At 38.2% G+C, this 24,412-nt stretch overlaps 1 protein-coding gene across 1 annotated transcript; it reads right to left on the minus strand.

The window, feature by feature from the left end:
• Positions 1–14,292: 14,292 nt before the first annotated feature.
• CD83 (CD83 molecule) lies at positions 14,293–23,921 on the minus strand. The gene is made up of 5 exons (XM_063299951.1): positions 23,876–23,921; positions 23,586–23,716; positions 15,609–15,822; positions 15,408–15,514; positions 14,293–14,364 (listed from the first exon to the last, which is right to left on the minus strand). The coding sequence occupies exons 1-5, from the start codon at positions 23,916–23,918 to the stop codon at positions 14,293–14,295; spliced, it is 567 nt and encodes a 188-aa protein (XP_063156021.1). The 5' UTR covers positions 23,919–23,921.
• Positions 23,922–24,412: the final 491 nt, after the last annotated feature.

The following is a 24,412-nucleotide window of genomic DNA, read 5'->3' on the forward strand; positions in this document are numbered from 1 at the left end:
CCCCAATGGGCTTCTTTTTGACTCGTAAAAACATTTACTTCAAAATACTTCTTCATTGTCTGATCGCAGACAACTAGGAATCCCATAGATGGGGCAGCATCTGAATTCAGAGTCTTCACATTCTGGTCTAACTAGTCAAGAGTATGCTACTAGATTAAGCCATCAAATTGTTTTATTTACTTTAAAAAGATGTGAAAAATTACTCATAGAAGGAATGTATTTTAGGGATGTGTGCCAGAACTTCCTAAAACGTTTCATTTTGGCTCAGCATGAATTCTGATTCTCCCAATACAGCCAAATATGGAAACACAAAAAGAAATGTTATATCTTGATACTCTCTCAGTATGTGGCAACAGCTAGTAATCAACATAGGCTACAACACACTAATCATCTCAATCTGCCATCAGTTCTCTCATGCTAACTTGGACGGAATTATGGGTTGTAGTTCAATACATCTGGAGGGAACTATGTTGGAAAAGGTAATCTAGACTGTGATGCTTTGATGCAGACTGATCATCCCCAGCAATCTGAAATAACTGTAATTAATAAAAATAAAGTATATATCATATACTGCTATTAAATCATTCAGTGGCAGGGCTTTGATCTTTGAAAAAATATTGTTCCCTCAAGCTCATACCTAGTCTGAGAGAAATTGTCTGATCTTCTAGAATAAGAGATCCCTGGGCACCAATGCCATTATGATTTCCATTCCCTATACCACTATACCATTATAGTTCCGATGTCCTATGTAGTGATTTAAACACACCAATTAGATATCAGTTTATATAGTCTGATTCTGATCTTAATGACCTCCTGTATATTGTTTCCTAAGTCAATATGATATTAAATCAGGTAATTTCCTTAGTCTCTTTATCCTGGCTGGCCATCTCTATATATGGATCTATGAAGATATTTTATCTGGCAGCCTTAAACATATTTTCATTGAAATCCTATTTTATACACCATGAGCGTGCATGCGCGCGCGCACACACACACACACGCATGCACACACACCCTAGTGAATTATTACTATAATGAGATAAAGATCTCCAACCAAGGAATGATTCTTATTATAAAGTCCCCATGTTCCTCCAGAAGATGTCCCCTGGGTGTATATTAAAACCAAAATGGTCCCACACAATCATTTCAATCTACAAAACTCAATTCATTTCTGACTCCCTTCAGGCATTTGTCTTACAATTGACCTAATAAGGACGAGTTGTGACTGTCTCCAAAGGCTACATGAGAACATAATACAACCTTTCCCCAACATTTTCAGAGAGACTAAATTATTGCCACTTTCATGTATTCCATTCTGAGAGAAGGTCTTTCAGATCAGTAAAACTGAGTTAATTTGGGCAAACCCAAGAAGGAGCCTGGTAAAAAATAAATTGCATATTCCATATTTTACTTAAGGGATATCAAGATATTAAAAATATTAAATATATCCTGTATATTTTTCAAAATGGATATATCTTCATTATAATATCCAATTCTTTAATTCCCTCCAGCATATTTGAATGAACTCCTTTATTACTTATTTATTTGACAGTATTTATAACCTGTACCAATTCGTATGGACTCTGACTCTGGTCAGCTAACAAAGTAAAAATAATTTTATAAAATGACAAAAATAGAAACAATGTGTCAAAATTCCTATCATGGTCACTCTCAATCAGCTAGGGCCCAAGGCATCTTGGAATACTTGTATGCCAGTTGTGTCCTTTCCTGGACTGGAATGCCTTTCTCATAGTCATCCGCATGTTAAACATCTCACAGATGGTTTACTACAATGCTGTCTGCATGCAGTTGCCCTTAAAGGCCACTTGGAAGCTACAGCTGGTCCAGAATGCAGCAGCATGAGTAGTTATGGACATGTCTCAGTATACCCATGTAACACCTTTGCTACACAAGCTACACTGGTTATTAGTGAGCTTCTGGGTGCAATTCAAGGTGCTGGTGGTTTTTCATAAAGCTCTGCATGGCACAGGACCTAGATATTAGTGGAATGGCCTCTCTCAATTGTCTCTGCCCATCCCATAGATCTGATGGGATGGGCAAATTTGGATCCCGTCTATTAAGCCATATTATCTTGCAAGACTCAGAGCAGTGCCTTCTCTGTCACTGTGCCTGCCCTTTGCAGCATCCCCCTAATATCTTTTTGACCTAATCCTGCTATCATTCAGGAAAGCCTTAAAAACTGACTTGAAAACCCCACTTTATAAGCCACCCAGAGTTGATGCCAAGTAGATAGCATTAGAAATTGAAATTACAAAGAAAAAAGAAAAATAAAATATTAATTTTGCTTGTTTGCGGAATGGAAAAGGTGTTCCCCTACACTGAAATCTACCACTGAGAAGGCCTGTGGTCTAGTCAGTACCCCATATATCTTGCAAGGAGGAACAGTTCTCAAGAGACCTTTTCTGTATGATTACACCAGACAGCCAGAATCAATTCTGGGAAGGCCGGATATAGCCCAGAACTGTACCATAAAGGGCTTTAAAGGTAATGACCAGCTCTTTGAATTTGAAGTTTCCCAGAGATCAAGCTATTGTTAAAAGTACAAAAGCCTTTTTTTTCTGGTACAACCCTCCAGTTCATGCCCATTTGAACTTCATATTTGCTGCTGAATCCTGGAGTTTATTGAATTATTTGAGGGGATTAATATTACACTCCTTCTCAATTCATTAAAAAAAATTCTAGCAATGAGTATTATGTGGTGACTTTCTGAACCTCTACTTTTCCCCATAATCAATACAGCATCATTTGGATCCTGTTTTATCCCTTGTTGATCATTTTTAGATTCTGGTAATTACTTCCACATGATCCTTGGAAACAGAAAAAGAAATTCAATTGCTATTTCCACTGATAGATTGGTTAATTATCCAAAATATTTTTCAGAGCTCCTAAGGATTGATGGAGGGAATTGTTTTAGCACCAAGACAGTTCATGTGATTGTTTTTTAAAATTCTACAAATTTTCCCACTTGGTGTTAACTTTAAAAGACTAATCTTAAGATGCAACTTTTTAACATTTTCAGTGCTTACCACTGTAAAGATAATAGCTAAATAATTGTATCCAGATGCTGATTCATTGTGTCTCTCCATGTAACATGAAGAATATACCAAATTATATACTTTATTAGACAAATATATTGTTTTTGTCTAATAAAACACACTGTGTAACCATTTGAAAACTTCACACAGTTAATTAAGCACAATTGTCACCAGCAGGAATGAAAAACAGACTATATTCTATATACTAACAGCAAATTAATTCTCCAGGTGCTGATCTCTTTGTAGCCAAAATAGTATTAATGTTACACAAGAGAAAAATATTAGCAGGCTTGCCAAGGTGTGATATAACAACAAAAACCTCTAGTATCAGAGGGTTGGGAAGATATTTATAATAGCATGCTCAAAATGCCTGTTGTGGTAAGGCTGGAGTGGAGTGGAGGGGAATAGAATACTGAAACGATGCAGCCTATACTACAGGACCATTTGTACTATGAAAAATATTAGATTTCTAAATGCCAATCCTTATGTAGCCCAAAGCATCATACAGTATATCCAATTTAATTGCATACCCTTAATTGAGGAAACCCCAAACTATGTTCAAACAGTAAATGGGAGAGTCCTGTGGCAGGCCCATAAGGACAGTGCATCCTCAGTAGCCAAAGATCATTGGCTGATAGCTGTGGGAGAATGGGGTATCTGGTGAGAGAAGAAAGATAAGGGCAGATTGTGGAGAGATATTGGAACATTCGATTTTGGCTTCAGTTGTTGATCCTAAACTCCTATAAAATCCAGTGTTCATAAGCCATTAACTGTATATGTACCCTATTCATTCCAGTGGGACTTAGACAGCTTACCTTAATTTATCTGTTACAGGCAGACCCTTCAGATATGTGGATTTTAATGGCTGGAATTCTCAGCCATGGTGGCTAGGGAATTCTGAGTTGAAGACCACACATCTGGAGGATACAGTACACAGTTTGGGAAGGTCTGCCTATGACTCTCCTCAATAATACTACCGGCAAAATAAGGGCACACAAACTAAGGTGGGCTGTCTAAATCTAGGTTGGAAAAGGCAAAGAGGCCTCTTATTTCAGTAGTTGTTTAAAGGAGGGAATTTTAGAAGGTATAAGGATTGCTGCACTTAATAACATTCCTTTTTGTTTTCAGCTATTAAAACATTCAGTATGACTCAGCCATGATATTTGGCAGCTACAGGTCAACACAATCCAAACTACAATTGTAGCACAGCTGGAAAAAAGACAAGCCTTTCACTTTAGATAACTCAAATACATCTTCAAGGAATTAAGCATTAAGAGACTTTTCAGAAAATTTTCATTTGTGGAAATATAATATTTAAGGATGAGAGATTTAAACAACTGCAAAATTCTTGCTTTTTTTTTTCCTCTTTTGAGACACTCACTTATTATACTATTGTCCTGGCTATTCCTCAGGAATATATGGTTTTCTCCTGGAAACAATTTACACTCCTCAAAGAACCACGTGAGCTGTACTGTATTGTAAGGGAATGAATGCTTTGTGGTTCCCTCATAAGCTTAGCAACTGAGCAAGTATTTGAAGCAAAATCCCAATCCTTGTTTGATACACTACTACATACAGTATTTGGTCAACAGCCAAGTAATTTAGATATTCTCCAGAGACAACATGAGACCTGGTAGTTCAAGGCTGCCATATTAATACACGATGGACAGCTGGGACGTCTTAATTGTCAGCCCTGCGAGGTAGGCCTGGTCAAGGCTTTTCTCACTCCTCAACAATGACAAGGTCTGCTTTATTGATGTATGCTACAGTAACCAAATCTTGAAAGCCTGTGTTTTCCCTTCCCTCTTCTTATACCCCAGGGAATTAAGGTGGAACCAATCTAAGCTTTTGTAAAATGTTTTCTTTGTTTCTCAGGCTTAAAACATATTTTTGTAACTGTGGCCCCATACTTTCTCCAAGGTCATCTTTATAGCTATCTATGCCAACTCCTACATTTTGATTCACAAACATAAAATTGCTCTTTTATGTTGTCTCTTGTTACACAGCCTTTCCAATTATACAAAATAGCAAACATTGTAGAGAAAACAAACTAATTAGCATCCAATACACATCCAGTCTATTCAAATCCCTGCCTTTCAATTGATTTACTCCTCTCCTCATTAATCTACCATCCCGATCTTCCCATCTTTCTACTTATTTATTGCTCAATTAATTCAGGATCTTTTCAAACTTCGTATCCTGAATTCTCCCCACAGGTATGCAAAAAGACTGAAAATTGTCTATTTCCTCTTGAATCACAGCAAAAATTAAAGAGAGGACTAAGATGTACTTTGGGCACATACCTATGGACTAACCCCAGAAGAACCACTGTCCAGCTTACTTATAAAACAGATTTAAACTCTACTATTTGCCACATGCTGGCTTGAATTCATTAAAAATGGAATTTGCATAATGATCTTCAGTATTTTCATTGCTACTTGTAGATTACTGCAGAAGTGACTGCTAATCAAGGTAAGATAGAGTAATAAACTACAAACTGATTGTCTAATATTTGCTACTGTGTTATTCAGAACTCAGAATTTGTATGTAAAAAAATGGAATTGTATACATATTGTAGTTAAAGAAGAAAGTGCATAAAATATGTGTAGACATGTAGCCTCTTTCAGTCATAATAATATGCTCTAGGATTGTTTTCCTTGCATACTGATGAGAAAAATCAATTTTAATCCCCCCAAAAGCAGTGTTATTTCAAGAAGGTCACTAGACCAGCAGCATTCAGGAAATACTATTATTATATCGTGTTTTGTTCTATTAAAACACTTGCCTGTTTTTAGCACTGTGTTCTTAAGGATAAGAGAGAACAGCACTTAAACAGAGATTTTATCAAATTAATTTATAACAATGAACCATGGATAAATACAACTCATACAGCCTATACTCAGGCAATTATTAACAATAGTTTCAGCAGGAAGAATTGACAAATAAGCACTCAGTCTTCGGCATTCTTCCACAGGAATAAGCTCCAATGAATACAATGAGATTTTTGAATTATGATACATAGAATTGCAATATTGTTTTTTATTCAGAAATCTCCTATTTATGTATCTGAAAATATAACCACTCTTTTTACCTTCTGCTGTTTGTTTTGCCTCTTTCACTTTTGTCAGGCAACTAACCAGTGGTGAAGGCTCTCCTAGATGATGAATGGTGCCTCATCAAATCATCACCCTGGGAAAGCTTTACTGCAGTATGGCAATGTTTACAACATAACTCTTTGCATTTCCACTCAAAGATACTTCCCTCCACTTCCAACGGAGGATATTGTCAAGTAAGTGAGTATAAGACTGAAACAGCCTTCCTCAAACAAATGCACTATACAGAGAGGTTAGGCTGCAGCATTGCTCAGCAACCTTGGCCCTACTAAGATTTGAAGTCAAGGTACTAGGTTGGAGTTCAATTAAGCAACAGCCTAATGTTTGACTATGCTTAAAATTGGAAGGGAGGGAGGATTATTTAAGAAGACTCTTTCCTCTTTTCATACACAGGTGATAATGCATGTTTGAAGCATGAAACTCCTTAATTGTCATTTTTATACTGAAGCTGCTGCCATGGAGAAGGGGCTTGAGTTGGCAATAGAAATTTGATGTTCAAGAAGTGGGAATTATTCTTTTTTTTCCCTGCTATAATTACTTATGAAATGAGCCTCCATTCCAGAACTGCTGTTTTTTTCCAAGGAGAATATCTGTAATTAGCACCTATGAAACCTTATCTCTTGGGACTTAAGAATTCTGAATGCCTTAAACCCAATCACCCCATCATGTGGCTGCAGTTTAAACTTCTAAATTGAAACATATTAATTCTATTCATGTAATTATTACAAAACAGTAGTTTAGCCCTAGAATTAAGTCTGCTATGTCAATCAAGCAATGCCGAAAATTTATTTCTTTATCCATATCTTGCTTTCCCCCCCAAATAGCTCAGTGTGCTACCCATATCTTGGAAGTCTCCCCTAATTTTGTCTATGTAGCCACCTTGTGTGGTGAAACAGACTGGCTCCAAGTAGGCAAATGCTGTATACTCTTCTCTTATTTATTCATCCATCCTATATGCAGAATATATACTGAGGGAAGCTGGATTGGAAGAAAATGAGTGTGGTTTTAAAATTAAAGAAACATCAATAATCTGTGCTATGCCAATGACAGTTGAAATTGCAGAGGATCTGCAAGCTCTATTAATGAAAGTAAAGGAGCACAATGAAAAAAGTGGGATTAAAATTAATGGTTTTAAAACTAATGATTACAGATACAGCAAGAGGCCTTAGAACTGACAATGAAGATACTGAAATGGTGGATAGCTTCTGTCTTCTATGATCAACTATGAACATTTAAGGAACCAGTAGTCAAGAAACAGTCCGCAGACCAGCACTTGGTAGAGTATCAATGAAGGCCTCAGAAATGATATTCAGATACTTACAAAGATCAGAATTGTGCAGGAAATGGTTTTCCCTGTGATGTCCTATGGAAGTTAAAGCTGTACTTTGAAGAAGCAGGATAGAGTTTTGATGCTTTTGAACTCAACCCAGAGTTCTCACTTGAGGATCAAATGACCAGGCTCAAATTGTCCTACTTTGGACTCATTATACAAATATCTAGTTCTCTTGAGAAGTTTATAATGCTGGGAAAAGTAGAAGGAAAGAAAGAAGATGACCAACAGCAAGGTGGATGGATTCAATTGCAGCAGCAATGAGTACACCACTGGAAGATCTGAAGAACCAGGTTGAATAGAGATCCCCCTGGAGAAAAATCTATCCATGTGGTCACTAAGAGTCAACACCAACCTAATGGCACATAATTAGTCAATCAAGCAACCATTGTGTGAGGTAGATGGGACTAAGTCCATTTTTCCCTTATAGAATCTTCTAGCATTACCCTGCAATGGTTGAGGCAATATAAAACCTGTCCCCATAACTGTTATTTGGTGCAAAAATGTTTGAGTAAGTCTAGAGGAGTCACCCTGAGAGAGAATAGTTGGCTTATGACTACCTGGGAGCTTCATTATTATGTGATACAGTTTTCATAACATATGAATTTATCTTCCAACATATTAATTCACTTTTTGGGGGGTGCCTTCGAGTCAGTGTCGACTCCTGGAGACTGCCTGGACATGTCCTTGTAGTTTTCTTAGCAAGATTTTGGAAGTAGTTTGCCATTGCCTCCTTCCTTGGTCTGAGAGAGAGTGACTGGCCCAAGGTCACCCAGCTGGCTTTGTGCCTAAGGCAGGACTAGAACTCAGAGTCTCCTGGTTTCTAGCCTGGGGTCTTAACCACTATACCAAACTGGCTCTTGTTTAACTTATATATACAATTCATAATTTCTTCAACTGAGAGGTAGTTACTGTACATACACTAATCTAGCATGAACTGAACCCAATATAACAACTAAAGTTAATTTATTTTTGGGAAACAAAAATATTAAACACAGTATTGCCTGATTCGTTGAGAGACTCTGTTCCAGCTTAGCATCATTACAGGAGAAACATCTTCATTCTTAAAATTCACTCTGAATACCATATATGAGCATTTCCAAGTATTCTCCCAACCCCCCACTCTCCTAATACTTCCCATTTTCTGATTAACACTCATAAAATTCCAGATATTGCTTAAAGGCAAAGTTATAGAAATAGCAAGTAAGATTCATGCCCATTTGAACTTCCTTAACTGAGAAGAGACGAAAAGGTTAACACAGAGAGAAACCCACACAACTCTTAACAATTTACCAATGTTGAATGTGAAAGAAACAAACTACTACAAATCTTGAAACATTAAATAATCTGTAATTTCACTGTTCTAATTTGTCATATCATTGCTAAATCTATCGCTTCACTAAAGCTTTTGTTTACAGATAATCTATTGTCTATCCCAGATCATTATGCTAAAGAAGCTCTTCTTCATTCTCCCTAGGAAGGGGAAGCAAAAGGCATATTTCTTATGTCCGATACCTTATTGATGATTTCCCAAAACCTAAAGTGAGAATTCAGTTTTGATTTCTCTAGGGAAAGTATTAAAATGGCCCTCAATCATCTGGCAAGTTACAGGAAAACATCATAATCCACAACTCTTTTTCTTTCTCTCCCTCTCTTTTGTTTTCCTTCAGAGGAATTTATGCACTACTGAGCAACTCTCACTTTCTCCTCTCTTTTCTTTACCCAAAAGAAATTGAAGCCAGCTTCCAATGCCCACCAGTCATCAAACAAAGGCACGTAACTTGTTTTCATTTGTTTTCTGATGGAGGCACTAAGTAACTTCTCTCTATATCTTTTTCTTTGTAAGTCTGCCTCACCAAAACCCTTCCCCTCCCTTCTTGCAAGCTTGCTTTATCCACTGCCTTCCTACTTTTCCTTCGGCCAATCTAAGGCATTAACCATCATAGCCCAAGATCTCTAGCCAACGTCTAAACTGCTAAGTAGTTGAGATCTATGTTAATCTTTAGGCTGTTAATTGTTGAAGCTCTCTTTGTTATCCAGTAGACTATTAACTTTAAGCCTCTTGCTGTATTTGGTTGATAAGAATCCTCATTCTAGCTCACTCCTCCATGTTTCTCACCAGAATTGGTTGTATCTGAATTCTCCATAAAGCATTAATTGTTCAGATTTCTGGGTTAGCCTATAGTCCTTTAACTGCTTGAGATCACTGTGTTAGCCTCAAAGCTGCTAATTGTAACTATTGAATTATAAGCCAAGTAATTATCTGAATGGCTTATATGCCATTGCCACTAGCCTCAGTTGGTAATTACTTATTAATTATGATTTCATGGCTTGACTTCCTGATTGCCTCAGCCTGTTTAATAACCTACAGCGTTGGAACCCAACAGAACTGGTGCTGTGGGTCTCAGTGCATTGCAATAGGTAAAAGACAAATCAAGTGATTTTCTTCCTATTAGTTTTATTTAAAATTGTGGCAAAATAGGTAAGCAGTATGATTATTTCAGAGACACCTACTATTGGTTAGTCACACAGTTCTGATAATAAATCCTGCAAGTTGTAACTACTATTGTAGTCATGGGAATATTGTAATCTTAAATGTTTTACCAGTATTGAAAAAAATGATTGTACAGTATACAAGAAGATTTTTATTCACAATGAAATATTTCCCTTGGCTAACTAGGATATTTAAACTTTTTTTTCCCAGTGTTTTATTCTTTTTTTTCCATTTTCTCTCTCACTGCTGACTCTGCAATATCAGACTTGTAATTCCTAACAATAGAATCTCTTTTTGCAAAAAAAAAAAAAATTGTCTTCCATAATAATATTTTGTTACATCAGGAATGCAGGTGTAGAAAAAAAAGACAAAAATGCTAAAGAAATCTCTTTAAGGTTACAATCCTATAGGCTCTATTGAATGCTGTAATACTTACTTTTGAGTAGACAAATATAGGATTGCCACCTGAAAGAGGTTTCTTTTGCATTCATGTCTCTTTTTTTAATGAATATAAACTCTGTTGCAGATATTTAATCCCGTTTTCATAAGAGAAGGTTCTTATGAGAAATCATTTCTGTGAACACCACAATTTCAGTAGGTAACAGGTTGACTTGGCAGCCCCAAATAAACACTTTGCCATAGCATACACATGCGTCAAACACTTCAATAACGTTTCCTCCTGTCCTCCAGCTCATGAAAGAAGCATTACAATTTGAAACTATATATTGCAGTTCCTATGATGTTTGGTTATGGAAACTGTTGGTTCAATCAGTTATATACTGTATTTGCTAAGTTAAAGGGCTGAATAACATTACAGCATATTTTTGTAAATTAAAAACACCACACAAGGTCACATACTTAGCAGCACTATGAAAATTATGTATATTCATCTTGTAGGAAATGAAATACAGGTAGTCCTTGCTTAACTACAGTAATTGGGACCAGCAACTCCATCACTAAGTGACATGGTTGTAAAGTGCAATGGCACATGAACATGCCGACTTACAATGGTAGTTGCGGCAATTCCAGTTGCCGTTGTTAAGTGAATCCCGCAGGGTCATTAGGTGCAATGTGACATGATCTCCATTTGCAACCTCCTGCTGGCTTCCCCATTGACTTTGCTTGTCAGAAGCCAGCAGTGAAGGTCACAAGTGGCAATCACATGACCATAGGACGCTGTGACCATCATAATTGCAAGCTGGTCGCCAAGCACCCAAATTGCAATCACATTACCATGGCTATGCTCCAACAGCCGCAACTACAAGGACTGGTCATAAGTCTCCTTGTTCAGCACCATCACAACTTTGAACAGTTGCTGAACGAGTGGTTGTTAAACAAGGACTACCTTTCTGAATTTTTTCCTACCTCTACCAAGTAGGTGATACAATATAGAGGGCCTTACCAGCCATGATTTCAAATCCATACAGGAAGTTAATTGAGGTCCCAGTTGATAAGATTTCAGTCACTGAGCAGTTTCTGAGTCTCAGCTTCTTCCTGCTGTGATAGTTCCTGTTTGCCTTACCTTCACAGTTGGAGGAAGCCAGAACCTGGCTCAGTTGAAAGCTACCAATAATACCACTGACTGATTGGTGGGGAGGAAGTTCATTTGGATTTCTGTTCAGATCTGAAACTATATCTGATAATCCTGATGACTCACAAAATACTCACCAGGCATGAAATATGGAAAGTTGCAGTCCCAACCTAAAGGGTACCAGATTGAGTCAGGCAATCATACAGTCATATCCTCCATCTACAGTATTATGATAATATCCATTTGATGAGATAGCAGTATTGATGAGCTTCTTGTAGCACCACCAAATTAGCAGGGAAGCGCCCTGGTAGCACCACCAAATTAGTTGATAAGATTGTCTTTACCAATGCTGTTCAATGCTGGGTAGCAGAAACCATTCTTTCAACAGGTACTGTAGAGGTGGAGTCTGCCTATGTGTTCCTTTCCTGATCTATGATGATAAGAAGATCTCTCATTTAAGCATGTCTAAAAAAAAAGAAAATATTTGAAGCAAACTGTCTAAGGCTCTTAAGAAAAACATAAATTTAAATAAATCTAGAACCCAGTCATAATTCATTAGCATTTATAATTAGGATCCTTAATCTCTTATGTAAAATTGTATTCTTATGTAGTCTCTTATGTAAAATTTGCCATTCAGAAGCAAAGATGCAAAAAATTTAGCCCAGTTTAAATATCTCAAGCAGTTACTAATTTGGAAGCCTCCCATTTCCTGATTTCACTGAAAAAAACATATTACAAAGGCAAAGAGGGAAGGAAGGTGCAGGAAGTCTTTTGACTAGTAGGGTCAGGCATCCATGTCTAAAAGCTTGCTAAGCTAGTGATCATCACTACATCTTGTATTAACATAGTCCACAAGATAATAATTTGAGTTCTGAAGAGACTTGTCGACTCTGGCCTGATTATACTACCAATTATTCTTAAGGAGTAATCTGAAGACAAATATATATAAAAATTCCCTTCTCACCCCTATGGGTGGTATGTGTCTTGGGTACTCTACCAGAAGCCTGGGAGTTTGAGTGTTCTGCGCAGTAACTTAGCTGTTCTTAGCACTGCACTCTTCTGGACAGAGAGCTCTGACGTTGCTCCTGGGATCTGTTGGAGCCACTCTCCCAGCTTGGGAGTCATAGCCCTGAGTTCTCCTGCCACCACTGAGACCACTTTGGCCTTTACTTTCCACATCTTCTCCAGTTCCTCCTTCAGGCCCTGGTACTTCTCCAGCTTCCCATACTCCTTCTTCCTAATGTTGAGGTCACTTGGTACCGCTACATCTATCACCACTGCTGTCTTCTGGTTTTCCTGTTCTTCCATCATATTGTTTATGGTTTTATAAGCCTGTATACAGTCCCCTCTAGTTGTCTGAAAGGTGACTCAAAATATGCTGATCCTGCATTAGATGTCCCTGTCATCATTTCTGAAACAATATTGATATTTTATTGGATGCAAATGTTGCTATAGACCAGGGTTTCTCAACCTCATTCCCCAGCGTTGCTGGCTGGGGAATTCTAGGAGTTGCAATCCACGCGTCTTAAAGCAGCCCAGATTGAGAAACCCTACTATAGACTATGTTATTAAATGTAAGAAAAAGTCTGCAGGCAGTGCAGATAATAAGTGGATAAAATAAAGGCTTTAAGAGTTCTTTTTGGAGATTTCAGCAGTTGGAAATCAACCTAATGTAAGTTAATTTTGTGTAGGTAAGTCTTTATTAACATAGAAGAAATCTATCAATGGTCATTTCTCAGCTTTTTTCGATTTAAAAATCCCATAAAATTTCTATATCAAATAAAATTTAGTGTTTTTAGACCTGGAGAAATAAAGAGGTCAACCAGGTCAATTATTTTTAGACAAGTGAGCAGAAAAATATTATTTTTTCTGTTTTTCCTGTGTTTTCAGTTAAACAATTTCCTTCAACATTTATCAAGCCAAATCTTATGCTGAATGGCACAAATTAAAACCAAAGATGGATGATATCAAAATACAAACATGTAACTGCTTCTTACAAGATCAGTGAGAGACAGAATTTAGCTAAGATAAATTATCCCCTCAGTAGATAATGTCTGATTTATGTCAATGAACATGATAATAAGGCAAGGGCAGAAATTACATATGAGAGCTAGTTTGGTGTACGGTTAAGGCACCAGGCTAGAAACTGGGAGACTGTGAGTTCTAGACCCACCTTATGCACAAAGCCAGCTGGGTGACCTTGGGCTAGTCACTTTCTCTCAGCCCTAGGAAGAAAGAAATGGCAACCCACTTCTGAAATCTTGGCAAAAAAGACTGCAGAGACTAGTCCAAGCAGTTGCCAGAAGTCAACACTGATTCAAAGGCTAGCAAACAAGCAAGAAACTATGTATATGTATTGTATTTGATATTTCTTTACATTAACTTTAATATGGGTTTATTTCAGACGTGCAGAAAATTCAAACCCATCCCTGATAACACATAATAAATTAGCAATAAGGTGGTTACTATATTTCCTACTTCATTGGGAGCAGTTGTCTATTTGATGTGGTCCCAGTGTACAGTCCTTCATCAATAGGGTGCATAGGACTGCAGTGGCCTCTCAAAACCATTGGGTACAGTCTCAGAATCCCTCTAATAGTTGCCACCAAATTGTCATTTTTAATGTGTCAGAATAAGAAAAGTATTAAATACATTGGGATTAATTTTAATTGTTCTTAACTGATTTAATTAGCTTTAAATATAAACCATCTTTAATCAAATTTAGCATTCTGGCCTTTTCTGTCTCCCTGAGTGTGGTCCCTGGCATGTCATTCAGAGGCCAAACTCTCAGTCTGCAAAAGGTCCAGAGTGCCTAATTTAAAGGGCTTTGTAGTCCACCTCTGGTGAAAGATCAAGAACAACAAGAGAGTACAGGAAGTTGCCCATCAGCACTGAGCATATGGACATCACACTGTGCAGGCACTTGGGTCTCCTGGTTATCATGCCCCATATTTTGACAAAATATCTTACATTAATTATTTCCAAATTAGCACCTATACATATACATTAGCACATATACTTTTTTTGCATGCATGCATCCCTCTTTTTCTTTTTTGGTGATGCATCTCTTCATGTATCTAAGCAACTCTAACAAGCAGCAGGCTGTAACTGGAATTCTGAAAATCTGAAGTTTCAGCTTTCTCCTTTTTCTTCTAAGCGATATTCCATAGTAAGGCAGCACCAGCACTCAGGAACTAGGATTTGCTCCATGACAACAACTTCCAAGGGACTGGAATTTAATAATATGAGGGATCCATAAAAGCTTTCCAGGTTTTTTCTTTTAGTCCATCACCAGAACAGCTTTGTTACTGGCAGCTTTCACTAGGCAGAATCTGTTCCCATAACTCAGTGTATTTCATAACCCAATGTACATTCTTTCTTCTCGCAAGTATTCCCAAAGGTAAGTCTGTCCTGTGAAATTTTAGTGTTGTTGACAGTGCATTGGGAACCTCAGCTGCACTTCACTGTTTATGCAGGTAGTCTGCTTCTTTGGAGGTATTTTTCACCTTGTCTGTGGTTAGCTTGACCATTTCAGTTCCATATAAAACAGACCATTATCTGCAATGATCTCTCTCCCATTGCCCTGCATAGAGGCTTAGCATCTTGGTCAGTGAACTTCCTGCAGCCTTTACTTGTGTATGTCTTGCTTACAACCCATATTTCTTCACCAAACAACATAATCAGGCTTTGCAATCATGCTAGAAACCACCTTCAGAAATTAATCCTCCGACTCACAGAGCAATGGGAATGAAGGAAGATAACAAAGAGGAGATGGTGAAGCTTGCCAATATATCTGCATTTCTTCCTCATGCAGGAAGGAAGAGAACATTGAAAAAGGGCAGTAGATAGAATCTTATGGTAGAAACAAGTAGAAAACACTTACACAAGTAAAGATGATGAGTAACAAATAAAAGCTCCCAATGCAGCACAGCAATACAAGTTCTGTTGTGTATTTTTTGAGTTTCGTATCTTGCCGTTCCTCAGGACAGCCTGTAAGGCAAAAAAGCAATCTTCAGATTAAAGGACTTTGAAGGTTCCAACTGCAAGAAAAAAGAAAAGAAATTGGCAAACAAGTCTACCATACCTATTACTCTGAGTGTAACTGTACTTTGGTTGTATTTTCTGACTGGTGCTGTTAAGATACATTTATATGTTCCACTACTGAAGTGTGTAGCATGTTTAATCTTCAGAAAATGCCAGGTGCCATTAGGAATCTCTAAGGAGTCATTAAGTCCTCTTGAATAATCATGTTCTTTATTATATTCCACATCCTTTAATCCTTTATTGTTTTCATCCATCTATAAAATAATGACAAATTAATGTATAGAGTTGTGGTTGCAACCATAAGAAAGTATTTATACGCCAGTCCTAAAACCATCACAACAGTCTTCCCAGCCTGCTGCCCTTCATAGGTGTTTGGACGGCAACGCACAGAATTCCAGCAAACATCTGGAAGGCTCCAGACTAGAAACACTTAATTACATATTTGATTATACCGCATTTTTAAGATTTGCCTTTAAAATCTCATCTGTCTTGAACTTCAGCAACATTAGTCACATGTGTTAATTCTCAATATTAAACACTGCTAGTTTGTTGTTCCTTCAACAAACCATTTTTTCACATCCTCAGAAAGAGTTCTAAGCTGACCTTGTTTTTCCTCACTGCCACCAGCCTGAACATCTGAAGTACAAGGGGTAGATTCCATTGCCTTTGCTGTCTTCCTCCTTCTGAATATTATTAGCCAGTGGGAAAAACTCCTACCAATCATAATCCCACAGCAGGAATGGGGTGGGTCTGACTGCAAGGTTCTGTGTGCAACTCTATGCTCTTTCCTGTGCCTCTCTTCCTATACCCTATTCTGTCATAACCCAAGCAGAATGAAGTTTAAAAAACAAACCAACAAAAAACAGATGGAAGTCACAATGGAAGCTGAGACTACATCCACATGTCCCCCTTACTTTGGCTTCGTTAATTAAGGATGGATCTATATAACACAGTCTTCCTCTCATCTAAATTTCAGTCTATCAGTCAATCAATTTGCAGCCCGTAGCCAAGGCTGGCTAACTTCAGGTTTTCTTGAGCTGGTATGGAGGAGTTTCCCATCTTCTATATGAATAGCCTTTGTCACTTAGCCAGTGATCATGGTGATGCTGTGCCAGGGCTGGGTTCTGCTGAGCTCCTATTGATACAAGAACATCTTTGTCTTGCCAGTCGTTGCCAACTTCTCTCCATGGCTGTTTTGGTTTGTGCTGCTGGAATGTCATGATACCAGGACAGAAGCAGCACAGCAAGATCAGTAGAGGAAGCTATCACAGGAAAGTTGTTTTAGAAAGGCAGATTTCTTTAAAGAGATCCTGGTGTGTCACTTCCTGTAGCTCTTGTTGCTTTAGTGATTGCAAGTAGACCAGGACCTCTGTACTGCAGAGTTTCTCAACCTTGGCATCTTTAAGATGTCTGGACTTCAATTCCCATTCTGGCTGAGGAATTCTGGGAGTTGACATCTGCTGTACTACAACCTGCCAATCAGATTCCTGTAGAATTCTTCATGGTGTGAAAGGTAAGTCACTGTACAGAGGTCCTGGTCTCCCATTTAAAGAGGTTCTGGTTTACCTGCTATTGTTTGAGAAAGACTCTTTATACAGCATCCAACAGATTGTTGCAGCAGTATTTATAATACAAGTGTGAGCTGGGGGTTAAAAGTAAAATAAAAAGTGTCTCAATTTCATAAGGAACAAGGATGAAGAATTTGACCTTTAAAACATTTTGCATATGCATCAAAAGGGAACAGGGAAGTGACAGCTTATCTATTGTAAAATTGGTGATGGGGCAAGGTAAGATGCCTAAAACAGAGGGGCAAGGTAAAGAAAAACCCCTGAATGTGCCTAAAACAAAAGGGGAAGTATGCCATCGGACCCTGAACTCGTGGGGTGGAGGATATGGGTGTTAGATAAAGTTATTTAGGTTAGAAATTTGTAGTTAATTATGTATAAACTGCTGGCTGGCGCCAGCAAGGATATACTTGAGTAGGATGAGACCCTGAAACAGGTAGGTGATAAGAGTTGCAGGAACATTCTGCTGACATGTAAAATCCAGCAATCAAGGATACTTGTGAAGTAAGATTGTGAGCTGAGCCCCCGGAGAGGGGGAGGATAGATAGGGTATAAAAGTTTTGTGTTAACTTCATTCAGGGTTCCTTTTGCACGGAGGGACCCGCCTTTGCAAACGCGTTACAAATAAACTCTTTTCTCTGCATCATCGAACCTTGTGGATTGGAATTCCTCTGGGAGGTTTTTTCCCGCTGACACAAGGGTTCTGTCAATGGCTAAATCTGCCACCCTAAACTGTCAAAACTTGCTTCCTCCCTCAGCCACGGCCCACACAAGGTGGAATTACTGGTGGACATTTTTCCGGCTAAGAGGGAACTTCACCAATTGCTGCACCTTAACTTTCCTTGTACTAAAACTTCAGGATGATATCACTCACTGGGGTGGATTAGAGACTAGCTACATAAACAGAGCCAGTTTGGAGTAGTGGTTAAGGCATCAGGCTAGAAACCAGGAGACTGTGAGTTCTAGTCCTGCCTTGGGCACAAACCCAGCTGGGTGCCAATCACACTCTCTTGTGCCAATCACACTCTCTCACCCCTAGGAAGCAGGCAATGACAAACCACTTCTGAAAAACCTTGCCAAGAAAACTGCAGGGACTTGTCCAGGCAGTGTCCAAGAATTGGACATGATTGAACAGGTTAAAAAAAAAAAAAACGTAACAGCAAATTATATTGGCATATTGTGCTATCAAAAACAGTTGGAAAAAAGTACACATAAAAAGCAAAATAATGTTGTCAGAACATGTTTTTTTTTTAACCATGGATAGATGCAGGTGTGGGGGGGAGGTTCAAAGTGTTGCAGAAGCCAACAGTAGCGTTGCTGTAGTTTCAGCCGCATCAGAGCTGAGCTGGAAATAAAAGACTCAGCTTCAACCCTGCTGACATTGTAGAATCAGAGAGAGCTGGAGCTGCTTTCAAGCCAGCACAGAATCCTTGTATGGAGCTGCTTATTGCTGTTAGTGCAGCTTTCAGTTGATGCTATTGTTGATTATTAGAATGAACACTAGGCAAGAATGGGAGGCACATGCCTGAAATGCTTTGTGCCTGTGGTGCTATTTGATCTAAGGCTGGCTCCCATCTGATAAATATTTAATACATATTTTAATCTCTTCCTTTCAGATAGACAGAAAGTCCTGGTGGCAGAGTGGGATGGCTCAGATGAAGTAGGGCCAAAAATACCCATGTTAGAACTAGATAAGTAAGACTTTAAGATAAGGAGCCTGCTATAACAATTGAGAGAGCCAGTTTGGTCTAGTGGTTAAGGTGCTGGGCTAGAAACCAGGAGACTGAGAGTTCTAGTCCCACCTTAGTCATGAAAGCTGGCTGGGTGAGCAAGTTAGTCTGTCTCAGCCCTCAGAAGGAGTCAATGGCAAACCACTTCTGAAATCTTGCCAAGAAAACTGCAGGGACTTGTCCAGGCAGTTGCCAAGGATTTGACATGACTGAACCGCAAAAAAATAAAATAAATAATTTGCCTGATTATCCACAAACTCCAGTGTATATTAACAGGGAAACAAGTTACAGAGGTAATATGTGCAAACTGGTACTACTGTACCTTCAAGTGAAAAAATGACAGCAAATAACATAAGGCAATTAGTGCCCTTTCCAGTGACAATTCTTCGAAAACATAACGCAATGCACTCCTTTTCCCTTTAGGACACCTTTCAGAGCTATCTAATAACATTTTGCCTGTGGGGACATCTAGTGGTCATATGTTGGTTTGGCAGGAAAATTCATTTTTGCTTAGATTTTACATGAAAAAAAAAATTTCTACTTTCTTTTTAATGTCCTGAAATTGTTAATTAGATACTGTATTATATCCACTCTTTCTGGATTGTAACTTTTTAGGTATTATTTTCTTACTTCCTCTGATACGTTTTTTAATACAGATTAAAAATTTACAGAGCATAAATATGGCTTTTTAAAAGGGAAAGTTATTTTTATTTTTTTGTATTTTTATTGTCATTTAGGATTTGGAGGGTTTTTATAAAATGGTTTAAATTCTTCTTAGATAAATTGCTGTGGGCTCCCTGGGGAGGAAGATAATCTAAACAGTTTGTATATAAAGTATAATAATAATTACAATCCAGAAACAGGAGAATTAGTTTTAACAAACTGCAAAATTTTACACCACATCCCACTGTAGCTAAAGTATTGATAGTCAACAATTCTGTCATGAAAAATTACAGCCATTAAATGTATATTTATTATCAGTCCTAATATTGTTCAATATCCAGTTCAATAAAATGCACAGAACCATCACTCATCTATCTCATCAATCAATTCTTCAGAAAGCAGCTAGACTGAACACAAATGAAGTATTACTCCTGCTAATCTGGAATGCTTCATTTCAATATGCATTCTGATGCATCCTAATCCTTTGTTTGTTTCAGTCACACAATATAAAATAAGAAACCATTTGGGCACGATATCTATGTCAATCCTACACCCTATGAAGAGCATGGAGCTGCCCTTACTGTACTCTCCCTACTGATTTGCTGCATGTAGTCTGTAACCACTTGCTTATGATGTCATTATGAGATGAATTCACTAGCCTCAACTTCAGACTATTGGCTGTGGTTTACAGAAGTGGGAAAATAGCTATTTTGAAGACTTGGGGGTGAGTTCCATTCTAGGAAATGAGATGATATACGTCACCTTCTCCAACCTGGCACCTTTCAGATGTATTAGATTAGGTTTTTAGAATATATACAGGATCTTCCAATATTATCAGTTCTGGGGAGCTTAACTGATTTATTCTGACTCCCCTTTGGTTATTTGAAATCGCAGGAAAGCTGGCATTTTAATTTGAACTGCAGATCTGCAAATGCTTTCCCATTAGCAAAAACTCTTGCCTCACTCAACTCCCAGCTATTACCTTCTCTCCTCCCCAACCCCAAAACTCCCGGCAAAGGTTCAGTGTCCTGTTCCTGGAAATTGTCTCTCCCTGTATATTGTATTTAGAACTTAACTCACCCTATTGATCCAACCACCATGGCAACATGGAACCATGATACAGCTGTTGGGAAAAGCACCCACATGCAAAATTGCTGCCATATTAGCATTTCACTACACAGCTCAAGGGGCCAATGCAGCTGGAAAGCTTTTGGAAGATTTTGGTGCTTTTGTTTACATTTTTCACAACTGAGCTTCTCTCATATAACTTTCCTTTCTATAGCAACCTCTCAGATTTCTTTGCAAACCATTGGATAAATGCACTCAAATACATGTGCCCAGATTTAAGCTGACTGGGTGCTGGTAGCTGACTGGGTGAGTTCATGTTGGTTTGTTTGATGGGATTTGTGTACTACCCAACATCAAACAGACTTTAGGCAGCTTACAGAATTTACTATAAACCACAATGCAAAATCAATATAGTAAATCCTAATCCAATTGTTGTGGAAGAAATAGGAGGTTGCAGCATTATGTATGTTGCCTTGAATTGTGCAAAATAAAGGTAGGATATACAATCAATCAATCAATCAATGTGATAAACTAAAATGTATGGGGAATGGCACTGCTGATTCTAATTAATCCCCACAGGCCTTCTGGAAGAGCCATGTTTTCACCTGTTTCTGGAAAGTCATGAGGCCATTCTTGCCTCGAGGGCAAGCTATTCCCAAACAGGGGGGCTGCTGCAAAGAATGACCATCAGGGGGCCTCTTCTCACCATATCTTCTGGAAAGTGGGGGCCCACACCAGGCATTCCTGGTGGCTTAGGTAGGACTACTAGGGAAAGGCAGTCCCTAAGATACCCAGGTCCTGAGCCATATAGGGCCAATGACTCTTTCTCAGCCTAACCTACCTCACAGGGTTGTGTTTGTGTGGGAAAAGGGCAGGGGGAGGGAGTACTGTGTATGCCGCCTTGAGCTCTGGAACAAAAGGCAGGATATATATAAACAGGGAGAGTGCAGTACTAGCAATTTATTGCATTTCCTTTTTGTGTGCGTTGGGCTTAGGTGAGTTTTTTTACTCCATGCACCAAATTCTGCTCTTCCATTGGTCCACTGGAAGGAAAAAGGATTAGCAGTGTTTCAATGTCACTACGAAGGATGATTGTGGGTCAGGTTCAAACCATTTATGAGGGACTGAGGGTGTATCCAGGGTCTGGAAGAAAACAAGAAGATGCCACTTTCCGCATCTACTGTGGGTCATATCCCAATTTAGTCTGAAAACATTATTTTAAGTGCAATGAACTAATTATCTCCTGAAGCAACTACAATGAAAATAAATATGACAACATACTGGGGCATTTCAGATGTCTTAGACCAACTTCCATAATTACCAAGCTAACATGAGTACCAGACTGGGGAAGGCTGATAGATGTAACACCAAAGACCAGCACACACTGAGCAGATGGATTTCTAGATACTGGTCTCCATCTATCATGATGTAACAGTTGAACATCCACTTTAGTTTGCTATAGTTGGGGAAATGGAAGTTTAAAAAACCACAGACCATTTGATGGCAGATTGAATATATGATGAATTTCATACAGTGGTACTGCAAAACAAGCAGAGCTCTTTTTCACATGTGAAAATTGCCAAGGTTTATGCTTGGGAGTATTTTCGTTTGCTGAAGGAGATTTCAACAACAACAACAACAAAAATCCAGATTCTTTGACTGTAAGAAGTATTTTCCTAACATGTTTTTAAGCATAACAGATGAACAATAAATGTAAACAATGAATATCTGGGGGGTACCTAAAAGACAATTGCATTTATTACACCATGAAAGTTCACAGATACAGTCTGGCTTCATCAGATGCTGTAACACAGTGTTGTTTTAGTTGTAACTGTTAATATGGTTACTGTTCTGAAAATTAGCCTGGATCGCTGTGATTGAGTTACACATTAAGGTAAATTGAAGTCTCTTGTTAAAAAATTTAACACAATATCCTGTTCTAAGCCTTTTCTAGGCATAATTGCATATACAATATACATTTATTATTTATGAAAGAAAAATTGTAGATTTTTCATTCATTTGGATTTTGTATCCTTTGCTATTTGATTAGATAAATTCAAACTATTTTTTACACTTAGCTTTCGGATCAGCCTTTAACACATGATTTTAATTCAGTGGGTTGTTGTTGTTTTAGATGGGAGAGGATCTTTTTAATGATGTCTCATACAATAAGCTGGAAAATCCTGTTTTTGTTACGGTCTGATCATTAATTCAACACAAAGAGCAGCACACCCTGCAGAGTCACATCATTCTCGTAATTCTTCAGCAGCAAAGTCAAAGGTTAATTGTTTGTATTTACTACATGGTTCAGAATTATCCTGTACTTGTGGCTTAACCTGAGAGCTGTTTGAACTTTACAGTGCAAAATGTCATACGATTTGTTGGAATTATTATTTAATAATCCCCTAGAGGGCTTAAATACACTGTTTATTGATTAGGACCTCAATAGGGTTTTTTTAAGTGATTAATTCTACAATTTGCCTGTTGCTCAATGCTGCCTGCTCTTGAAGTGATTTCACTGATTTAAAAAAAATGAAGAGGAGGAGGAGGAGGAACATAAAGCACTGAAACTTGAATGATTATAAATTATTCCAGCTGCTATGAACTAGTATAGAGAATAAAGAAGCAATACATTCCCTGTCTAGAATGTTAGGAACTCATGACATAAAGGTGCTTTCATCAGCAAAAGCATCATTCTCCAACCTAGAGCCCCCAGATGTGGGGAACTACAGCCAGCAAACTAGGAGTACTAGAAGTTGTCACTTCCCAATATGCATGCACACACACTTATCAGGGTACTTTTAGCCATTTTCAAATAAACACGTAGATAATAATTCAATATATGAACTGAAACAACTGCAGCAATCCATATGATTAAGGCAACCTATTTTTCACCCTCTCAGCATGGCATCTTATATCCATTTAGGCATGAAACAGAAAGTGGGCAGGTGTAGGAAATGAGGAAAAAAGCAAATCGCAGCAGATTTTTACCTTATACCAGGAGACTGCTCCAGTTTTGAGCTGTAGATCCTGGCAAACCTTACAAGGGAGAAAAGCATCTTCATTACATGTTGCCTCAACTTCTTCTGTGACATCAGCTACTGCATGAAGCCCACGCCAGACTGCAAAACAAAACATACCAAAAAAAAAAAAAGACAGTAAAAATGAACAACTGTAGAATGATCTTCCAAAAGAAAGGTATTTTTAAAATAAAGATCCTGAAGGCATAGAGAAAATGAAGAGGCAAGAAGTAATAAAACATAGAAAGAAAAACTCTTTACTTTGACTTAGGAAGACAAGCTGGTAGCAATGTATTGATGCCATGAATGCTCAGTAGAAGGGGAGATCCTTGTTCTTTTCAGAAGAAGACAAGTGGGCAGAAGTGAGAGAGATGCTGTCTAGCAGCCTGTAAAGATCACAAGAAGCAGAAGATTGGGGATTCCCCCTCCTCTCCCACCCCCAAGTTAAGGAAGTCTTAAAGGCCAAAGGCTGGAGGGGGAAAGTCCCACAGAGTACTCTTCATTCTCTTTTAACCATAGTCAGAGATACAGTATTGTAATAGTCTTATCAACAGCAATGAACAAAGAACATTTCCACATGAACCTTTTTATTCTCTGCTGCCATCATTGGAAAAATATTCCACATGTTTGTGTCCCAATGCCTTTTCTCCCTCTATCCTAGAAAGTCCAATTTAACTCAGTACAGTAACTCACCCCAGCCCCTCACTTGGAACATTTTGCAATATTTTATATGGCATTGTTCTAGAGAAGGTTTTTCTACCTCTCACATTTTTTATTTTTCCACAGTTCCATGCAATA

This window comes from Candoia aspera, chromosome 3, assembly GCF_035149785.1.
Source record: "Candoia aspera isolate rCanAsp1 chromosome 3, rCanAsp1.hap2, whole genome shotgun sequence".
In the NCBI taxonomy this organism is placed as follows: domain Eukaryota; kingdom Metazoa; phylum Chordata; class Lepidosauria; order Squamata; family Boidae; genus Candoia; species Candoia aspera.